The 18,852-nt window shown below is 49.6% G+C and overlaps 1 protein-coding gene and 1 pseudogene across 9 annotated transcripts; one reads left to right on the top strand and one right to left on the bottom strand.

The window, feature by feature from the left end:
* On the bottom strand, window positions 1-17,388 carry Tbc1d13 (TBC1 domain family member 13). Of its 8 annotated transcripts, XM_076928416.1 has the most exons (14): window positions 17,268-17,388; window positions 16,947-17,058; window positions 15,608-15,681; window positions 13,568-13,608; window positions 13,380-13,413; window positions 13,099-13,160; window positions 12,891-12,990; window positions 10,514-10,596; window positions 8,633-8,792; window positions 5,021-5,231; window positions 4,366-4,529; window positions 3,311-3,471; window positions 3,085-3,142; window positions 1-2,511 (listed from the first exon to the last, which is right to left on the bottom strand). In XM_076928416.1, exons 5-14 carry the CDS (start codon window positions 13,398-13,400, stop codon window positions 2,407-2,409), a joined length of 1,125 nt encoding a protein of 374 aa, XP_076784531.1. In that variant the 5' UTR covers window positions 13,401-13,413; window positions 13,568-13,608; window positions 15,608-15,681; window positions 16,947-17,058; window positions 17,268-17,388; the 3' UTR covers window positions 1-2,406. The 8 variants fall into 8 exon arrangements, with proteins under 8 accessions (XP_076784531.1, XP_076784532.1, XP_076784530.1 ...); XM_076928417.1 differs by lacking the exon at window positions 13,380-13,413 and having other exon boundaries at window positions 17,268-17,382; XM_076928415.1 differs by lacking the exons at window positions 13,380-13,413; window positions 16,947-17,058; window positions 17,268-17,388 and adding an exon at window positions 16,525-16,695.
* LOC117702754 (reactive oxygen species modulator 1 pseudogene) lies at window positions 5,948-8,026 on the top strand (annotated as a pseudogene). The gene has a single exon (XR_013108468.1). The product of XR_013108468.1 is annotated as a reactive oxygen species modulator 1 pseudogene (transcript).
* Window positions 17,389-18,852: the final 1,464 nt, after the last annotated feature.

Genomic DNA, 18,852 nt, shown 5'->3' with positions numbered 1-18,852 from the left:
TCTATTCTGGCTTCTCTTTATTCATCCATTAATGGTCATCTGAATTTTTTTGGTTGAGAATGTTACCAATATATGTGAGAGCACTTGGAGGCCATCCTTCTTCTGGCTGGCTGGCAGCTGAACTGGAACAGTCTTGGCAAGCATTAGCTGGTCTATGTCTTAGAACACTGTAAGGAACTTTGACTCTGTCTTTGTCCAGCCATCACAGCACCGATACACACGGCAAAGCACACAGTTTATTAAAGACAACTCATCAACAGCACTGGCCTGCTGAGCTCCTGGGAGCTGCTCCCAGGTGAGCTGCAGGAACACAGGCTCTGGCTCCCCCTTAAGAATCAAGGGCAGATCCTTCCCTCAGGCAGCACCCATCAGTCTCCATGGCCTTGGCCTTTATCTCAAGGACCAAGTGGTGAGCACAGGATGCAGGTCTCCCACAGAAGCAAATCAGATGCAGTGATTCCAGTAGCATGGTCCCAGGAACGAGGGCAGGGGTGGGGAGGGGTGGGGGAGACAGGCAAGAGGGCAGTGTCCTGGGCAGCACTGGCTGTGTCCCAGGCAACGAAGGGGTCAGTACTGGGGCTGAGCCTAGGTTTGGGGGCAATCGGGATGGCAGGAGTGTATATGGCCCGTATCTTTGAGAATGCAAAGGCATCAGCTCTGGCCTCCCTTACACTCGGTTCTAGTGTAGAGCTGGCAGCCCTCCCAGCCGGGAATGGGGAGAAGATGTCAGGGTTAACCTGGGAAAATAAGACAGTCCATACCTCCAACTCCTTTAGCATCCCAGCACCCCCTCCCCACCCACAGTCCTAGGTCACTTGTCAATCTGCAATAAATAGCTAGTCCGTGTCTAAATAAATAGTAAAAATCCCCCAGGTCTTGTGTATTGGAAAGAAGGTAGTAAAAGGCAAGCAGAGTGCCAGCACAGCTCAAACCAAGCTAGCTACAGCCATGGCCCAGGAAGGCAGGAAGTCCTGCTCACTGCTCTCAGAAGGCTTCAGGTGGAAGCCACTGGAGCCTCGCTCCTGTTGGCCAGTCTCAGGAGAAGGTGAGAGCTCTTGCTGCCAACCTGCCTTCAGGACTCAAGCCACCTGACCTCCATATGAGAGACAGAAGAAACATGGTCAGAGAAGTCTACTTGCTGAACTGGGTTCAGGGAACCCAGCCCCTCTGCAGCCTTCCCCCCGGCCCTGGGAGCAGAGAGATGTAGCCCTCTGGGACTATGAGGCTCTACACCTTCCAGTTTAGCCAACCCTGGACCCAGAGAAGCATGTTTGGTCCCCCTGCCCTTGACACCCTGGGTGAGAACATGGAAGCCAAGGGGCCGAGAGCTTGACTGACATCCCAGCTCCCAGGCACACAGCAGCCAGGGCATCTTAATGTCTGACTGTAGACTAGGCCCATCCCTCCTTTCTCCATTTCTGGGCAGAAAGAAAATGGCCAAGAGGCCCAAAGCTTCACAGGCTGCCACTGTCAGCAGCACTTGGCTTCCAGGAGCAGAGCAGGGTCAGGGTCCACTGACCAGGTACTAGGGATTCCTGCTCTGATGAGAGGACCTGGGGACTTCAGGCTGGGGATGGGGACAGGATGCCAACAAAGCTGGCCTCCAGGGCTCTCACTAAGTTACAATCCTTCTGAATGCTGACTTCAGGGAGCAGCGGGGAGAAGAGAGGGAAGAGGGTCAGGGTAAGGTGCCCCAAGAGAAGGGTAAAGAGGAAAAGACAGAGGAAGAAGAGCATAAGTCACACATGCCTCTGGCAAAGGAAGAAAGGGACAGGCAGAGGTAGACACAGAGAAGGGGAAGCAGGGCCTTAGAGGGTCCCCACATACCCTCACCCCACTGCCAGGGCATGTGTGAACACACAAGTACACACACACACAAAAGTAGAGACCCAGGAGACAGCCCTACCGGCCATGAGCAAACACATCTGACAGAGACAAACTGTGGCTCTAGAACTGGCAGTCCCTCAGCTCTTCTGGGGGTGCTTCCCCAGGTAGCTTGAGCACCGACACTCAGAAGTGGTTTCTGGCCCATTAGCCAATTACCTCCCCTGACCAGGACCCAGGGAAGATGAAAGCACAGAGACTGAGGAGCTACTGGACAGAGGCATGGCAGGACCCTGTCAGCCTGCTAGGCCAAATGGCCCCAGCCCCAGGAAGCCCGTTCCGGAGCTCCAGCCCTTCTGAGCAGTCTGGGTGGAGGGTCCCAGGGCTGAAGTGCAGGGAGTGTGGCAGGGCTGAGCACTGGAAAGGAGTGCAGGTGGTGTGCTCCAAGAGCAGCCTGGACCACGAGAGCTGGCCAGCTCCGGGACTGCAGCTTGCCCTCAGGCTGGCTTTCTCACAGGCTCTTTTGTGTCCCAACAAGGGTGCGGAGCACAGGTGGCTGCTCTTCCAATCCTAGGCCTCCTGCTACCAGGTTACTTCGAGTCTTGGAGTTCCTTGGCTTTCTGTAGGATCTTGCTGACATCTGTGATGGGGTAATCCTGGACACCGGGAAAGCCACATCAGAATACCCTGAGCCAAACACTGCATGTCACTAAGGTCATACCTCCCAAGGTCAAAAGGTCCAAACAGCCTGTATTAGAACCAGAGTATCCAAAGGTTTTAGCCCTCACATCCCCTGACACAGAACCTGAAGCCATGCCTATGAAGAGCATGGTGCTAGCTAGCTCAGCAGTCTTCCAGTCACCTCAGGAGGCCCAAGGAGGGATGCTGTGATTATACCCACCTCACAGACCTAGCTAGTGAGTGAGGTTATTGAAAACCATTCCTAGGCCAGTTGTTGGGGAAGATACCAAGGCCTTGAGACAAAATCACTTGGCTCAAGTCACATGACAAGCAGAGCAGGACATGAACCTCAGGCTGTCAGACACCCTCTGACACACACCTCCCTGGCCTGAGATAAATCAGCAACTTACATACACCACATTGCATACACTACACTCAAGGTCTGTGAAGACCAGAACTCAACTCAGATCCAAACCAGATGTGCTCCAGGAGTCTGGACCCTGAACGTACAATATGCGCTCCTGTTTCTGGCACTAGCCTGCCAGTGTCTGTGACTGGCCTCACCCCACCAACCATTACCTGCAGAAGCCGCATGTTGACAGTGAAGTCCCCCTTCAGCAACTGCTCCCGGATCAGTCTGTAGAGAAACAAGGAGACATATTGCTGGGACCTGGCTGCCCCAGGGGCAGGCCCACAGGCCCAGGCTTACTCTAGCTGTGGAGGCTGGCCCCTGCTTACTGCTCACGACTAGGCACCCCTTCCCTGAGCTTTCCCTTCAGGATGGGCCAAGCATGGTTCCACTCACATGAGCATAGCACAGCAGACCAGGAGGAGGAAATCAAAGCGGTTGCCATCAGCAAAGAGGGAGTCCCAGATCCGGATCACATCAGGCAGCAAGAATTCCTGGGACAGCAGCAGTGTCAGCCATCGGAAGGCAAAGAACTGAGGCTTGATACTCTGCTCTTGCTGGGGGACAAAATGCGTCAGCTGCATAAAGAGGACACAAACTAGGAGCAAGCCCTGTTCAGGACAGAGCCTGGGTCCACTAACAGGGTAGCTGCTTCTAGTTCCAGCTAGTGTTGCTATTTCTTCAAGGCACACTAAAAATCCTGAATTTTACACTAGCCTTTATTTGGTGATGATGTCAACTCATGCTTCTTCTCCCATTGGATCTCTGGACCAGCATGACGACCAGTACCAGGCACTGTACCTGTGCTCAGCTCACATAACCATGGAACAACACTATAGAGGAGGGATCCCCAAGAGAGCAGCACCCTGGTGAGCCACAGAGGATGGTAACAAAGCAAACACCACACAGTAAAAAACAGAATTCTGTGTTTGTTTAAAAAAAATGTAAGCTTCAGCTGGGTGGAGGTGGTGCACCCAGTTCCAGCAGAACTGGGAAGCAGAGGCCACCAGATCTCTGCAGTATCTCTGAATGTGCTGGGCTTGGCTTTTGGCACCTTCACCTGCTCCGCCATCTTGCAGCAACATTCTTTTCTTCCTTTTTTTTTTCATGATAGGGTTTCTCTGTGTAGCCCTGGCTGTCCTGGTATTCAGATCTACCTGCCTGCCAAGGCTAGATTTGGTTTTTTGAGACAAGGTCTCTCTGTACTCCTGTCTGGCTATGCTGAATGCATGCACCATCACGTTCCGCCTACAAGTACCATTGTTAACTTTACACTCCCAGCTACCGTCTTCTATGTTCAGCTGCCAGGCCTCCCAGGCCTGTCTCAGCACATGGGGCAGTGCTCCCTGGAGCTGGGCCAGCATCCTAAGTACTGCCCAACTGTGCTCAACTGCAGCCACTTCCACCTGTGTCCCTGGCCTGTGCGTCCTGCCCATGTGCTAGGTCCTCACCAGCTTCAGGTACAGCTCCACGTCCTTGTCCTTCAAGGTGGAGTACACCTTTTCCATCTTGTAGGTAATGCCGCACTGGGAGTCATCCAGGCTCTTGATGAAGTTGTCCCGGATCTCAGCCATGAGGTTGGTGAAGCAGAAAAATGTATCTGCTTCAGCATGCTCTGGGACAGATAGTGGGTGTGAGTGGACACAGGGATGTGATGTGTTCTTGAGTCCCGCCTCACCTCTCACCCTCAAGACATGTGACCCACTTCTGAGTGTCAGCAAACTGGCCCTAGAGGCTGGAATGCTGGAGGCTGGAATGGGTGCTTTGCCTTGGCTACTGTCCACCCCTAACACCATCAGCACTTGGCTCTCACCTAGGCACATGGTCCCTCAGCAGCCTGTCATGCATTCTGCTAACGGCTTCTTGTGACCATCTGTTCTACCGCAAGTCACAAGCATCAACAGATCCGTAAGGAGCAGAACTCAGGAAGGCAGAGCTGGAAAGGCTCTCAGATCCAGTCCAGCCAGCCCCTGCTCTGACATGGGCACAGATGTATGAAAGCAGATGAGGCTTCTGAGCCCCATGTAGCCTATGGGTCAGTCCAGCCCCTTCTCTTTCTTTAGGGAGCCAGGAATGGGAGAGTCGGGCAGCTAAGAGCTTGTCTACCTTTCCACTCGCTGTTAGGGTCAGTGGCAAACGTATAGTAGAGGGGCCCCACGATTTCGTTCATGCCCTGCACATAAGCGATGCCAGGGTTGAGCTTGGCATAGATGAACAGGATCCGCTCCACCACCTCCCAGTGGGCTTCGCAGCCATTGGGCAGAACCTCATACTCGTTCAGGGCTGATGGTGTGTTGTTCTTATGCGGGGAGCTCATCTGGAGAGAAGGGAGAGCCGGTTAGCAAATGTTTCCATTAAGCCCAACTTACAACATCCTAGCTTATGGCAAGACAGGGCAGGAGAAACATGTCAGGCCCAAGGAAGAGGCAGACCTATGGAGCAGGAGGAGCTTTCCAGTTACAAGTGGGTTAAACAGAGGTCACAGCAGGCATGACGGAACACAATTCCTTTTGTCCCAGTACTTGAGAGGCAAGCAGATCTCTGAGAGTTTGAGGCCAGCCAAGGCTATCTTAACAAAACAAAACAAAACCAACCAAACAACAAAAGAGAGGTTATGCTGGGTGGTGGTGGTGGTGTGGTACATGTCTTTAATCCCAGCATTCAGGAGGCAGAGGCAGGAGGATCTTAGTTTGAGACCTGCCTGGTCTACAGAGGGAGTTCCAGGACAACCAGAGGTTAGAGAATCATCTTAAAAAACAAAAACAAAATAAACACAGGTTCCTTCTGAAATAAGGAAGTGATTGGTGAGGAGAGAGAAAGAACTTCTTGAACAGTGAGAAATCTTAATCTAGACTGGTGGTTACACAGGGGTAGCCAATATGTGTGTGTATAATGTATGTATGTATACATCTAGCTAAGTACGTAAAATGTGTGCTTTTTAAATTTTTTTTCTTTTTTTTTTTTTTCTTTTTTTTGGTTTTTCTTCTTTATTTCTTTCTTTTCTTTTCTTTTTCTTTTTTTTTTTTTTTTTTTTTTGAGACAAGGTTTCTCTGTCTAGCCCTGGGTGTCCTAGAACCCATTCTACAGACCAGGCTGGCCTCAAACTCAGAAATCCACCTGCTTTTGCCTCCCAAGTGCTGGGATTAAAGGTGTGCACCACCACTACTACTCGGCCTTATGCTTTTTTTTGAAAAACAAAAACCAAAAAAAACAAAAAAAAACTTTAGTTGTAAAGTATACACTAATGAGAATAAAGACTTGGCTGCATGTGGTGGTGCAAGCCTGTGAATCCCAGCACTGGGAGGTACAAGTGGGAGTCTCAGGAGTTCAAAGCCAGCCTCAGATGTATCAGAGTTCTAGGCCAACCTGGACTATATAAAAAACAGCTCAAAACAAGAGTCCCAATCATCTGCTGCTCCGTAGAATCTCAGAAAATTCGGGGGATTTTGATGCCTCAGCTCTGTTCTTGGCCTGTTCCAGCAGTGGCTGCAGAGCTGGAGGACTTGCAAGTGAGACCCTGGCAGACTGTGAGGCTTAAAACAGAGTACAGGGAGTCCGAGCTACCTCCACATGCCCGGCATACATGTATATGACAGAAATACACGCACCTCAGGAGCAGACTGAGCTCCTCCACCAATCCTACACACTTCCCAAAGCCCTTTTCTTTTTCTTTTCTCTTCTTTTCTTTTCAACAGAGCTGGGCACAGCCCAAGCTGGACTTTAAACTCATCATATAGCTGAGGGTGACCCTGAGCTGATCCTCCTGCCTCAGATTACAGGCTTCGAGCCATGGCACTACCTTTGAACATTTCAAGAGGAGAAAACTGAGGTTTACAGAGACCTGAACCTGGACTGGCTAGCTCAGAGCCTGTGGCCAAGCCTCTGGAGCAGGATGTCTCCCAGGAAGGCTCAGTGCTCCCAGCTTTCCAAGAACCTGCTTTCCACGACCTCATTTCCTCCTGCAGTTCCACAGAAGTGATCATATCCAGATTACAGAGGAGGAGAAGGCTAAGAGTCACACAGAAGCTGACTTAAGCCATGCTACCACAGGCCTAGCGTCTCCAGGATGAAGCTTTGGGTGGCTCCTGGACTGTGAGGACCAGCTCCAAAGTTAAAATGGGCAGAACCTGACCCTCATATACAAAACTACACCAAATAATCAATAGAGCGGGGCCTTCAACAGCATCCATGCAAGACAGATGCACAAGGGAGGAGCCGAAATTCCCTCTCCAAGCCTGGGCTCTGCACAGCTCCAGCGGATCCCAACCCTGCAGCGGGCACATGGGACCAGGAGTGACGGCACCTGTCCTGACTACCCCATCATCTTGACTAGTTAGCAACTCAGAGAGAAATCTGTGCAGTCCTCCACTCCCTGCTGGGGAGGCTTCAGAGCAGGGCCTTCCCACTGAAGAACGCCAGTGACACGTGGGAACAAGTCACTGCTGTAGGTCCCAAAGCAGTGGGTCTACATGTAGAAATAAGGTCATACACCTCATGTCGGGGAGTGGGGATGGGTCTGTTAGATCTTAGAGCTCAACAACCCTCAGGGCTCACCCAGCACAGCCCCTTCTATGTTCCTGGTCTGTCCCTGCTCTAACTCAACCTCTGGCCTGGACAAATGCAGTCATCTGTTTTGATATCCTTTCCATGCATGAGGTCACCTGAACCAAAAATCGCTGCCTGCTCACAATTCTCCAAGGGCCCACCAGCTATTTGGACAAAGGCCTATCTCACTTCACCACTACCTACTCTTCTGGTACCTTCCAACACTTTCCCTCATGTCTCGCTGCTTCTAGCCATAAGGCCCTCATTTTTTTCTATGATACAAATGATAAATTGACCTTTTGGTATGAAACATAGAGCCGAGTGATCATGGCAGTGGCTACAGGACCCGAGAGGCAGTGCCAGCCTGGCTGCTTTGACCATGTGAGGGTAGGCTCTGTCATGAGCTGTGCTATGGCCATGGTGGCCAGGGCGCTGTTTTGTACCTTCTCCTGTCTCAGGATTGAAGTGTGGGGTTGGAAGCTGATGGGTGGCACTAGAGAAACCCTGATGCAGGGTGATGGCACCTTTGGCACATTCATGGCCACTGGAATGGGCACACGGTGCTAATCAGGGCAGTGCAGGCCTGCTACACCTCTACTTCCCATCCAGACCCCTTGTACAATAATAAGGGATTTTGTTTCTTGGTTTCTGTTTGTTTTGTTTTTTTGAGACGAAGTTTCTCTGTGTAGTCCTGGCTGTCCTAGAACCCATTCTGTAGACCAGGCTAGCTTCGAACTCAGAAATCCGCCTGCCTCTGCCTCCCAAGTGCTGGGATTAAAGGCGTGCGCCACCGCTGCCCGGCTCAGATAGAGCACTCATATTAAATAAATCTTTAAAAAAAAAAAAAAAAAAAAAAAAAAAGATAAGAAAGAAAAGACAAGACCTCAGGGAGCTGGAGAGACAGCTCAGCAGTTAAGAGTACTTGCTGTAGAGGACCAGAGTTCAATTCCCAGCACCCACAATCATCCAGGACTCCAGTTCCAAGGGATCTGATGCCTTTTTTGACCTCTACAGGCACCAGACATGTACATGGTATGTACACACACACACACACACAGAGAGAGAGAGAGAGAGAGAGAGAGAGAGAGAGAGAGAGAGAGAGAGGCAAACACTCAAACAGAATTAAATAAGTCTTAAAAAGAAAACCATCCCAGGACCCCAACTGGCTCTTACATTTGTGACCCCACTTCGGTTCCGGGCCACCGTCTGAGACTTCAGTGTTGTCTGCTCCACCCGCTTACGAAGGGTCTCAAACTCATTTTGTGGGTCCAGGATGAGGAGGCAGGGGTACTCAGTGGCTCTTTGGAAGAAGGATATATCTGGGCACAGCCTCCTATTGGAATGGAAAAAAAATGCTATCACTCAGAGTGGAGGTAGCAGCCAGGCAGCCCCAGGTATCCTCAGGAATGGCTGATTTTATTTATCTTACAGTGTTAGGGACTAGGTCCATGCCAGACAAGTGCTCTACCACTGCGCCTCCCCTTCAACTATTTGCTTGTTTGTAATTGTAACATCACATCTAGGTATGGTGGCTCACACATATCATAAAGTACTTAGGAGGCTTAAGGCAGGAGGATTGCCCTGAATTCAAGGTCAGCTTCAGCTACAAAGTGAGCTCCAGATCAGCCCTGATACAGTATGAGACTTTGTGTCAAAAAACTAAAATAATAATATTTATTCCAAGATAACCAGTTTTTAAAAAGGCAGCAGAAATGGCATATGCATGGTCATTTCATGTGTCTGTGGAGAGGAACACATGTGTAAATACTGTGTTTTTAAGGGCATACAGCCTAATTCTCATAAACCATAAACACCTTTCCATGACAAAAGCACTTGTGTAGGCGCTAAGGATACAGCTCAGTGGTAGAACACTTGCCTGGCACGCACTGTATGGAAGGAGTCAAGTCCTGAGTTCAATCTCCAACAAGAAAATCATGTATGTACATACATCTGTCTCTAGATGCATGCATATATACAAGGATTGACCGTGGTCATCTGATGCTACGGAACACCCTCTGCTGACAGAGATGTGCAAGGGACATGAGGAAAGCGGCTCGGATCTGGAGCATAACAGAGCAGGCATTCATGTATACTCCTCAGACCTCCTAGGCACAGCACTCTGCATACTGGTCTTCAGGAAACACTGATAACTGACTGCCATCCCCAGTGAGAGACAGAACCTGAGCCCCTAATCCTTCCACGAAACTACTACAGGATGGGACTCTTGACCTAACCCTGGCCCACAGCACATCACGGTTAGGGCTACTCCAACGCCAGTCTGAGTGGAAAGGCTGCAAGAGCTGGGTGACTGCCCGTTCCAGCATCCACAGAGTGTCTGGAAGGGATCTGGATAGAGAAGCAGCACTCAGGAGGCTAAAGAGGAGGATGTCCTGTATGGTATCCCAAGCCTCGGGGTACTCCTGCATCAGTCCTTAGGCTAGAAAGCTCTTCTGCAATGCCGAGTGCCTCCCATCCCCCTCAAGATGGGCATCTCCTGCTGAGTCCTCTCCTTTAACCCGAGGTCTCTATTTTCTCAGAGCACCAGCTTTCCCCCACAGCACTGCCAGGCTGAGTACCCGACTCCTCACATAAACCTCCAGTGCTCCTCACATGGGTGCAGCTGGCCTGTGCTGTTGCGGGCAGAACAGGGCCAGGGAGAGATTCCTTGAAATGCCGCTGAGTCTGTTCTGCATGACTTTCCTGTCTAAACAAGGACTGGGTGCCAGAGAGGACTCTGGCAAGCTGCTCAGGGAGGAAAGGGCATGGCTCCCAGTGTCCTTCTTCAAAGGCTGCTGTCCTGTGTTACAGCCAGCATGACATTCCCATATTGCACATGCCCTTAACCTGAGCCATCTCACTTTTACTTCCAAATAAGTCATGTATGAGAGCCTGGGTTACCTGCACGAGGTCAAAATAGTCAACTGGAGGCTGCAACTAAACCAGACAAATAGACTCCAGCACTCCTCAGCACCCACTCCACTGTAGCACTGAACCCCACAGTGCCTCCCCCGCCCCCGAAGCCCCAGCAGCAGCAGGCTCCTGGGAGCCTCTTACCGGACATCTTTGTCAATCTGCAGTAGCACCTCATTGTCCTTAAAATACGTGTTCCACCTGCTGTCAGGGTTTGGGTTCAGGGGCTGTGAAGACAAGGAGAAGCAGATGCTGTGTCCAAGAACCCGGCAGGGCCCAAATGCCCTCAGACCTGGTTCTAGTCTAGAGACAAGATCAGCCCACCCAGAGGACACAGCAAGCACAGGCTTCCCAGTGCCTCCCAGGAACTGCAGAGACACTTCCATACTATACAGCCAGCGGCGAGCCTTGCAGCCTGCTCTGAGCACATGCTGGGTGGCAATGTACTTGGCAGTGGTCCAGCTACAAGTGTGCCTGTAGCAATCCCTCACTGAGCGCTGTTGAAAGGTTGATTGAGCCGGGCTGTGGTGGCGCATGCCTTTAATCCCAGCACTTGGGAGGCAGAGGCAGGTAGATTTCAGAGTTCGAGGCCAGCCTGGTCTACAGAATGAGTTCCAGGACAGCCAGGGCTACACAGAGAAACCCTGTCTCGAAAAACCAAAAAAAAACAAAACAAAAAAAAAAAAAAAAAAAAAAAAAAAGAAAGGTTGATTGAACGAATGAACATCATCTCATTGTCTACCAGAGCTTTGAGCGCTCAACTGCAATTTGGGAGGAGGGCTCTGAGGCCAGCCTAGCTCCACTTCCTGTCCTGCAAAGTCAAGTCTACATGAAGGAGCTCAGTACAGGGAGAGAAGACAGGAATTTCTCCAGACCTCAGACAGGCCCTTCACCCTCATCTCTGCCCAACTACACAATCGTAGGGCCTTCTTCAAAGACCATGGATGAGAAGAATGCTCAGGGGCAGAGTGATTGCCTACCACCCTTGAGATGCTCTGCTCAGTCTCCTGGGTCATAAAAAGGTAAACAAACATTTAGTCAGGGAGGATCCTGGACCTCGCAAGGGACTGAAGCAGGAAGACTGCGAGTTTAAAAGCCTGGGCTACATAGCAGATCCTGTCTCAAAACAAACAAACAAGCAAGCAAACAAATAAGCAAACAAGCAAAACCATTTCCAGCCTGCAAGATAGCTTAGTGGTTAAAGATGCTAGCTGCACAAGCATAAAGACCTAAGTTCAGTCCCATGAGGGAAGACAGGACCTGACTCAAAGTTGTCCTCTCACCTCTATGCATGCACCATGACACACACCCTCCCTGGCTTCCATACACATACTAACAGTGAATTTTTAAAATACTTTTTAAAGTTCAGGGTCATTCTTGGCTATAAATTGAGTTCCAGAGCCAGGTGATAGCGTAACACACCATTAACCCCAGCACTTGGGGAGGCAGATGCAAGTGGATCTCTGTGGCCACCTCTCTGAGGCCAGTCTAGTCTACAGAGTGAGTCCCAGGACACCCATAGACACCCTGTCTCAAAAAAACTAACTAACTACATAAGCAGTACATGCCCTTAAAGACTCATCAGTCTCTCCGGCCTTTTTAAGACAGACTTTTGTGTATTCTGTGCTAGCCTGGGACTTGGGGTTTTTTGTCTGGGGACATGCCTCTGCCTCCTGAGTGCTAGAATTGAAGCCGTGTACCACCATATGTAGTGTAGGCCGTGCACCGCTACTCTAACAAAGGACCTCAGCACCACACAGTGGCTCACAATCATCTGTAATTCTAGTTCCAGGGGATATGACACTGTCTCCTGATCAAGCATACATGTAGTGCACATATAGACATGTAATCAAAATCCTCATATGCATAAAACAAATGAAGCTAAAAATAATTTTTTAAGTTAATCTTTTATTTAAAAAACAAAAATGAGCCAAGTAGTGGTACACGCCTTAAATCCCAGGGCTTGGGAGGCAGAGGCAAGTGGTCTAAATGTGTGTTTAAGTATATATATGCATATATATATACTTATACACACACACATACATACCACCTATATTTATATACCTATAAAATATATAAGTATATTGTATATACATACATACATGTATGTATGTGTATGTATGCATGTGAGTGTGTGTGTGTGTGTGTGTGTGTATATATATATATATATATATATATATATATATATATATATATATATATATATATATTTGAACTGGTCAGGTTTCCACAGACCATGCCCTAAGAGCTCCTGGTGCAGAGTGACTCCCACAGCACTCAGGACAATAGTCATTGCCTATGTTACTAACTAGCCTAGGACTCCTATGTTTCCCTTGTGCCTAGCATAAGCAGGGAGACACCACTGTTTCTAAGCGGGAGCAAGCTGATGCAGAAGGGAGGACAATGCAGATGGGAATGCAGGCCACACTGCACCTGTCATCCAGCAGGAAGGGGTCCTGGCTGATCCAAGCCTTTGCCTCACCCATGCCCACACTCAGCCCATGCTGCCAACCCTACTTACATGGTCCTCAAAGGTCACATCCTCCCTGGATACACCCATGTTGGCCTTGGCAATGCCAGGCTGGATAATCATCTCTCTCAGGAACTGCGAATAGAGCCCCCTGCAAGAGAGACATGCAGAGAAGAGCCGATGGTTGGAGCTCCTACCAGAGAGGCACTCACAGGAGGCTCCGTGTTAGGCTCCAGCTGCCTCTGATCATAGGTCTCACCTCTGCTTGGCCAGGATGGAAGTCCATGAGGCTCTCTCCAAAGGGAGGTAGTTCAAGAGGATCTGCACAGAGAACAGCACAGCTCTGGCGACACCCCTGTCCCCATCCTGGACAGTGGCCTCCCTCCTCCTAGCCCAGCTCAGCCCCTTCCTCTGCCTTCATCAGACTGTTCTAAATGAAGAGAGAACTTGGTATTGATGGGCTGGTAACCCGGAAAAGAGGCTGCCACCACCTCAGCTCTGAGGGTGGTTTCCCTGGTACCAAGGAGTAGAAATCTTTACTGGCATAATGAAGTAGTCCATCCCCAAAGGAGTCCTGGAGGGGAAGCCAAGAGAACACAAAACCCCATAACTTTCAGAGAGACTTCCTCAGACAAGTCAGGAAAATAGTGAAGAGGAGAGGCGGGGAGGAGGTCCATGCAAGACCCAAAGGGCTCAGAACCAAGAAGCCCCGTCCCAGGCACACCCACCTTCCAGCAGAGGCACCGCAGTCCACTCTCACAGGGGATGCCTGTGGACACAGCAGGCAAAGGTCACCCCAAGCCAGAGCTCCAGAACCCCCCAGACCTATGCCTTGAAGCCAGCTGGCAGGAAGTGGACAAGAAGCAGGACAGGAACCATTCTCCACCAAAGAAACGTCTACGCTGATGCTAACTCTTAACTTCTGTCTATAGCCCTGTCCCCTAGCCCAGAGCCTTCTCTGTACTCTCAATATTCTCATCTTTGATACTTCTTCTTCAAAGGGGCTCATACCAACTAACTACTCTATTCAAAGTCAGGCTCTTCTTTTAGGGGCAGGGACAGAGTCTCATATAGCCCAGGCTGGCCTCAAAGTTACTGTGGAACCAAGGAGGAACTTCTGCTCCTCCTGCTTCAACTCCCTGAGTGGCAGGACTACAGTGTGCTTGGCTGCCATGTCTGGTATACAAGATGCAGACAGTTGAAAGTGGGTGCTAGGCAAACACTTTATAAAGTGAACTATAGCTGGGCAGTGGTGGTGCACGCCTTTAATCCTAGCACTTGGGAGTCAGAGGCAGGTAGATTTCTGAGTTCGAGGCCAGCCTGGTCTACAGAGTGAGTTCCAGGACAGCCAGGGCTACACAGAGAAACCCTGTCTCGAAAAACCAAAATAAATAAATAGATAGATAGATAGATAGATAGATGGATAGACAGAGTGAACTATGTGCAGTCTCAGGCTCTTTTTATTCTACTTTTTGAGATGGGATCTCACTATGTAGCCCTGCCTGAGCTAGAACTCACTCTGTAGACCAGGCTGGCCTTGAGCTTACAGAGATTCACCTGCCTCTGCCTCCTGGTTCTGGGATTAAAGGTGTGAATCTCTGTGTATTAGTGTCTCTGTGTATAAACAATGGTTCTGTGGCTTCTCCATAGCACCATCAAAACTGGAACTACACAGAAACCTGAGTGTGAACTTAATGAGTAGATCTCGGACAGACAAAAGCATCCATTCGTTGATGCCCCTATGTCTAGCACAGGACACAAACCACCAAAGGCAGTCCACATTCATGAAACTCAAACCAAACTATCACGTTAAGAGCTCTGTGCCAGACAGCCATCTTACTTGATTTCTAGTTTTGCTCTAGTAAGTATGGAAGGTTAGCTCCATTGTCCTCACTTACAGATAAGGAAATGTATCTTCTGACAGAGCAACCAGGATTAAGATAGGTGTGGTGTGCAGTCCAAGCTCTGCACAGTTACCACAGGCAGCCTCCCTCTGGGGCCTTCACAAAACTCCAGAATGGGAAGGCCAACTTCTGCAATGCTGTCAGGAGTTCACAAGAATAGCTCTGAGGGTGATTTCCCTGACACTGGGATCATGAGCCAATCCCCCACCCCCACCTCAAGAATCTGCAAGACATTGGCAACTTAAATTCTTTTCTTGCAAAGTTGCTAGGCAGGGCAGTACCATAAGGAGCTATACAAACATCTTGGGATTTTTTACAGACAGGGTAAAACTCCAGCTATCTCTGCTGGAACATTAACCATGGGGAAGGGCAAAGTCAAACATTCAATTCCTTAAAATTGGTGTCCTAAGGTTTGAGATTTACCATTAACCAAAGGTCACTCATAGCTCTGATCCAAAGCCACGTAAAGAACCTGAGAACCACCCTGCAACTTCTTCTTCTTCTTTTTTTTTTTTTATTTTTTTATTTTTTAGGTTTTTCGAGACAGGGTTTCTCTGTGTAGCCCTGGCTGTCCTAGAACTCACTCTGTAGACCAGGCTGGCCTCGAACTCAGAAATCTACCTGCCTCTGACTCCCAAGTGCTGGGATTAAACGCGTGAGCCACCACTGCCCGGCCAGCCTGCAACTTCTAACACAAGAAAGTAGCTGAGAAATGATGAAAGGCCTTACCTAGGCTCAAAGGGTTACCACTGGTTCAATCTTCAGGCCACTTCAAGGGATTTGGGGAATCATTTACCCCCCCTAGCTAAGGCTTTATGCAACTGGCAGGTTTCCAGTGAAACCCTGAATAAAATTGTATCTTACCACTAAAACTGAGTTCTCGAAGCTTTTCCAACACAATGGAGGGCTCCTTCAGGACATCCTGGAAATCTGCAATCCTTAAAGGGCAGAAAAGGAAACCCCAAGGTAACAGGCTTAATGACCAATCCAAAGATCCTTCAGTCCCATCAGTCTCCAACTACTAGTTTAGGGAAGTGGGCAATATAAGTTTCTTCCTCTAAAATCTGCCATGCCAACGAAGAATCCCAAGAGGTATTCTATTCAAAAGGGTTTGAAATGAGAACTTAACATTAAGTGCCTTTCACTGTGAGTTGGCATATTCCTAGGTACCCGCTGTGGCCAAGCCCAGCCCACAGCACACCACTACCCGAACTCACACAACCAAGCTTCGTGCAACCAGGAGTAATTTGATCCACAGACAACAGACTTGTACAATCTCCCCCACCGCTCCCGCAGCTCTAGGCTGCCCTCAGGCAAAGACAAAAGACTAAATATTAGTCCTGGAGTGACCAAAATTTAGCTGACGATGTAAGATTTAGCCTGGGGTGGGGGTAGGAGGTGGACTTAAAGAGGCCAGACTGGAGAATTTGGATTCTCTGGTGTTTCTCATGAGCAAGGAGCACAGGGACAGGGGCATTTGGGGGGAAAGAAAGGGGGTGATCGTGGAGCCAGGAAGTGGGGAGGGTAATAGGGAGTTGGACGAGGGAGACACCAAGGAAAAGGGTCCCGAGTGAGAAAGAAAGGTGACACTAAGCTAAGAGAAGCATCTCTGCTTCTCGCCTCTGCCACACAGGCAATGAGCCCGTAAGGTGGGCCCTAGGGGCCCGCCGCCGGAGGAGGGGGTTATTCTTGGCTGCACATGCGCTGAGCAGCTCTATCTGTGAGAAGGCCAGGCCCGGCTGGAGCGGTCTGGGTGCAGTCCTGACCTCGGTTCTCCTTACCGGCTCTTAAGCAGACTCGACATGGTGTTGACTTCCGGACCCCCAGACTGCCGTCTGCGGCCCCAGCTGCCGCCACCGCCCCCCTCCCTCCGGGCCACGGGGCACTGGGCAAAAGCCTCCGGCAGGAAGCAAAACCGCGAGCGTGCGCGTTCCGCAGGAGCGGGGCCGCGCTGGTTCCGCCCAGGGATCACGTGACACAGGCCAGGCACCCCCCCCCCTCGGCTGAGTGCCAGGACGGCCGACGATTCCGCTGGCTGAGTCTCCCGCCCTCAGTTTCTATCTACTGAATGCACTTGTCAATCTCTCTCACTCCCTGTCATTAACTGCGGCGCAGTTGTTTGGTGAACTAGACTCAGTCCCCGGGTGTGGTCTCGTTCAATATCGAGTCCTTATGGAAATGACCCTGTTGCTCAGTTAAGTACCTCTTGGAGGAGCCGGAGTACAGCTCAAGGTTTCCTTGACTTTGGGAGTTACAGTAGAATTCTGGCAATCTTGGCTGTGGTAGCTCACGTCTTTAATCCCAGTACTCGGGAGCTAGAGGCAGGAGGATCTCTGAGTTCGAGGCCAGACTGACCTACAGAGAGTTCCAGGACAGCAAAAGCCACACAGAGAAACCCTGTCTTGAACCACCACCACCCCCTCCCCGCCCAAAGTAAAATTTCTGTAATTGCACAGTTTCAAAGCAACAGAAAAGGAAAAACAGTTACACCGAGGGCGAGGGCGTAACTCAGTAAAGTGCTTGCCTTGCAGGCAGGAAAGCCAGGTTTCAGGTTCAGGACTCCTTGTAGTTGGACTTGAAGATGCCTGCCAGTAATCCCAACATTTGAGAGGTCGAGGCAGGAAGAAGTTCAAGGTCATCCTCTGCTAGAAGTGAGTTCGCTGTTGATGCCCCAGGGAATAAAGCACTTGCATAAGCTCTGGAGTTTGGATTCACAGAAATGATGAAAGAGCTGCCAAGAGGGGCAGGAACGTGCTAGGTGGGGAAGGTAAACTGACCTTGCTGGACAAGCTTCAGTGAATAAAGAGGAGAGCCGCCAAGGAAGGCAACTGACCTTTAGGTCAAGGGCCCCCTACACACACATTACTCCTACACATATTTGCACATACATGCATACAATTTCTTTTGTAAATTATATGTATGGGTGCATTGCCTGCATGTGTATGTCCGTGAACCATTTACCTGCCTGGAGGTCAGAAGACGGTGTTGGATCCTCTGGAACTGGAATTGTAGATAGTTGTGAGCCATCATTTCAGTGCTGGGAATTGAGCTAGACCCTCTGTAAGAGTCACCAGAGCTCTTAACTTCTGAACTATTTCTTCACCACCTGCCCCCCCACACACACACACACAAAATATTTTCTAATTTAATAAAGAGAGCTGCCAGGCAGTGGTGGTGCATGCCTTTAATCCCAGCACTTGGGAGGCAGAGACAGGTGGATCTCTGTGAGTTCAAGGCCAGCCTGGCCTACAAATTGATTTTCAGTCTACCCAGTAAGTTCCAGAATAGCCAGAGCTATTGTTACATAAAGAAACCCTCTCTTAAATTAATTAATTAATTAATTGATAGATTTAATTAAAAAGTAAAGAAGGGAGGAAATATCAAGATTTCAGAAATCTTCACATTTACCCCCCCACACACACACATTCATAACTGCACTTAGTTTTTAATTTTTTCCCAACAGCCAGTGAAAATTTAATGTTGGACAGTGTAACTTTTCCACTCCTCTTGTCCTCATGCTCCTGTCCACTAAGATTTTGCTGGCCAGTAAAGCAGATGTATGCTTTTCTAGTCAAAAGTCCCAAAGTCTCCCATATTCCTCCAAAATACATGGTCAGGTTTGTCACAGCAACACCCCAGTCCTGATGCCAACTTCTGTCTTAGTCACTTTTCTCTTGCTGTGAAAAACCATGACCAAGACAAGTTCTAGAGGGGAAAATCGGGTTTCTTTGGAATCATGGTTCCAAAGGGATAATAGTCCATAACCATTGTGGCAGGGAGGCACAGCAGCAGGCCGTCATTGGCGGCAGGAGCAGCAAAGTGACAGCTCATAGCTTGAGTCACAAGCACAAACAGAGATTCAGGCTGGAGAGATGGCTCAGCCATTAAGTGTGCTTGCTGCTCTTCAGTGATCCTGAGTTGAATTCCTGACACGCCCATGGCAGCTTGCGACTATCTGTAACTCCAGTTCCAGGGGATCTGACACCGTCTGCTGGCACCATCCTCCAGGGTACCAGGCATGAACATGATGCGCATACCCTCATACACATAAACAATAAAGTAAATAAATCTACAAAAAAATGAAGAGAGAGCAAGCAAATTAGAAGGCT

The sequence above is a fragment of the Arvicanthis niloticus genome, chromosome 2 (genome assembly GCF_011762505.2).
Source record: "Arvicanthis niloticus isolate mArvNil1 chromosome 2, mArvNil1.pat.X, whole genome shotgun sequence".
In the NCBI taxonomy this organism is placed as follows: domain Eukaryota; kingdom Metazoa; phylum Chordata; class Mammalia; order Rodentia; family Muridae; genus Arvicanthis; species Arvicanthis niloticus.
Note: the sequence above shows the minus strand (reverse complement) of the source record. Positions and strands in the feature narration are given on the sequence as shown.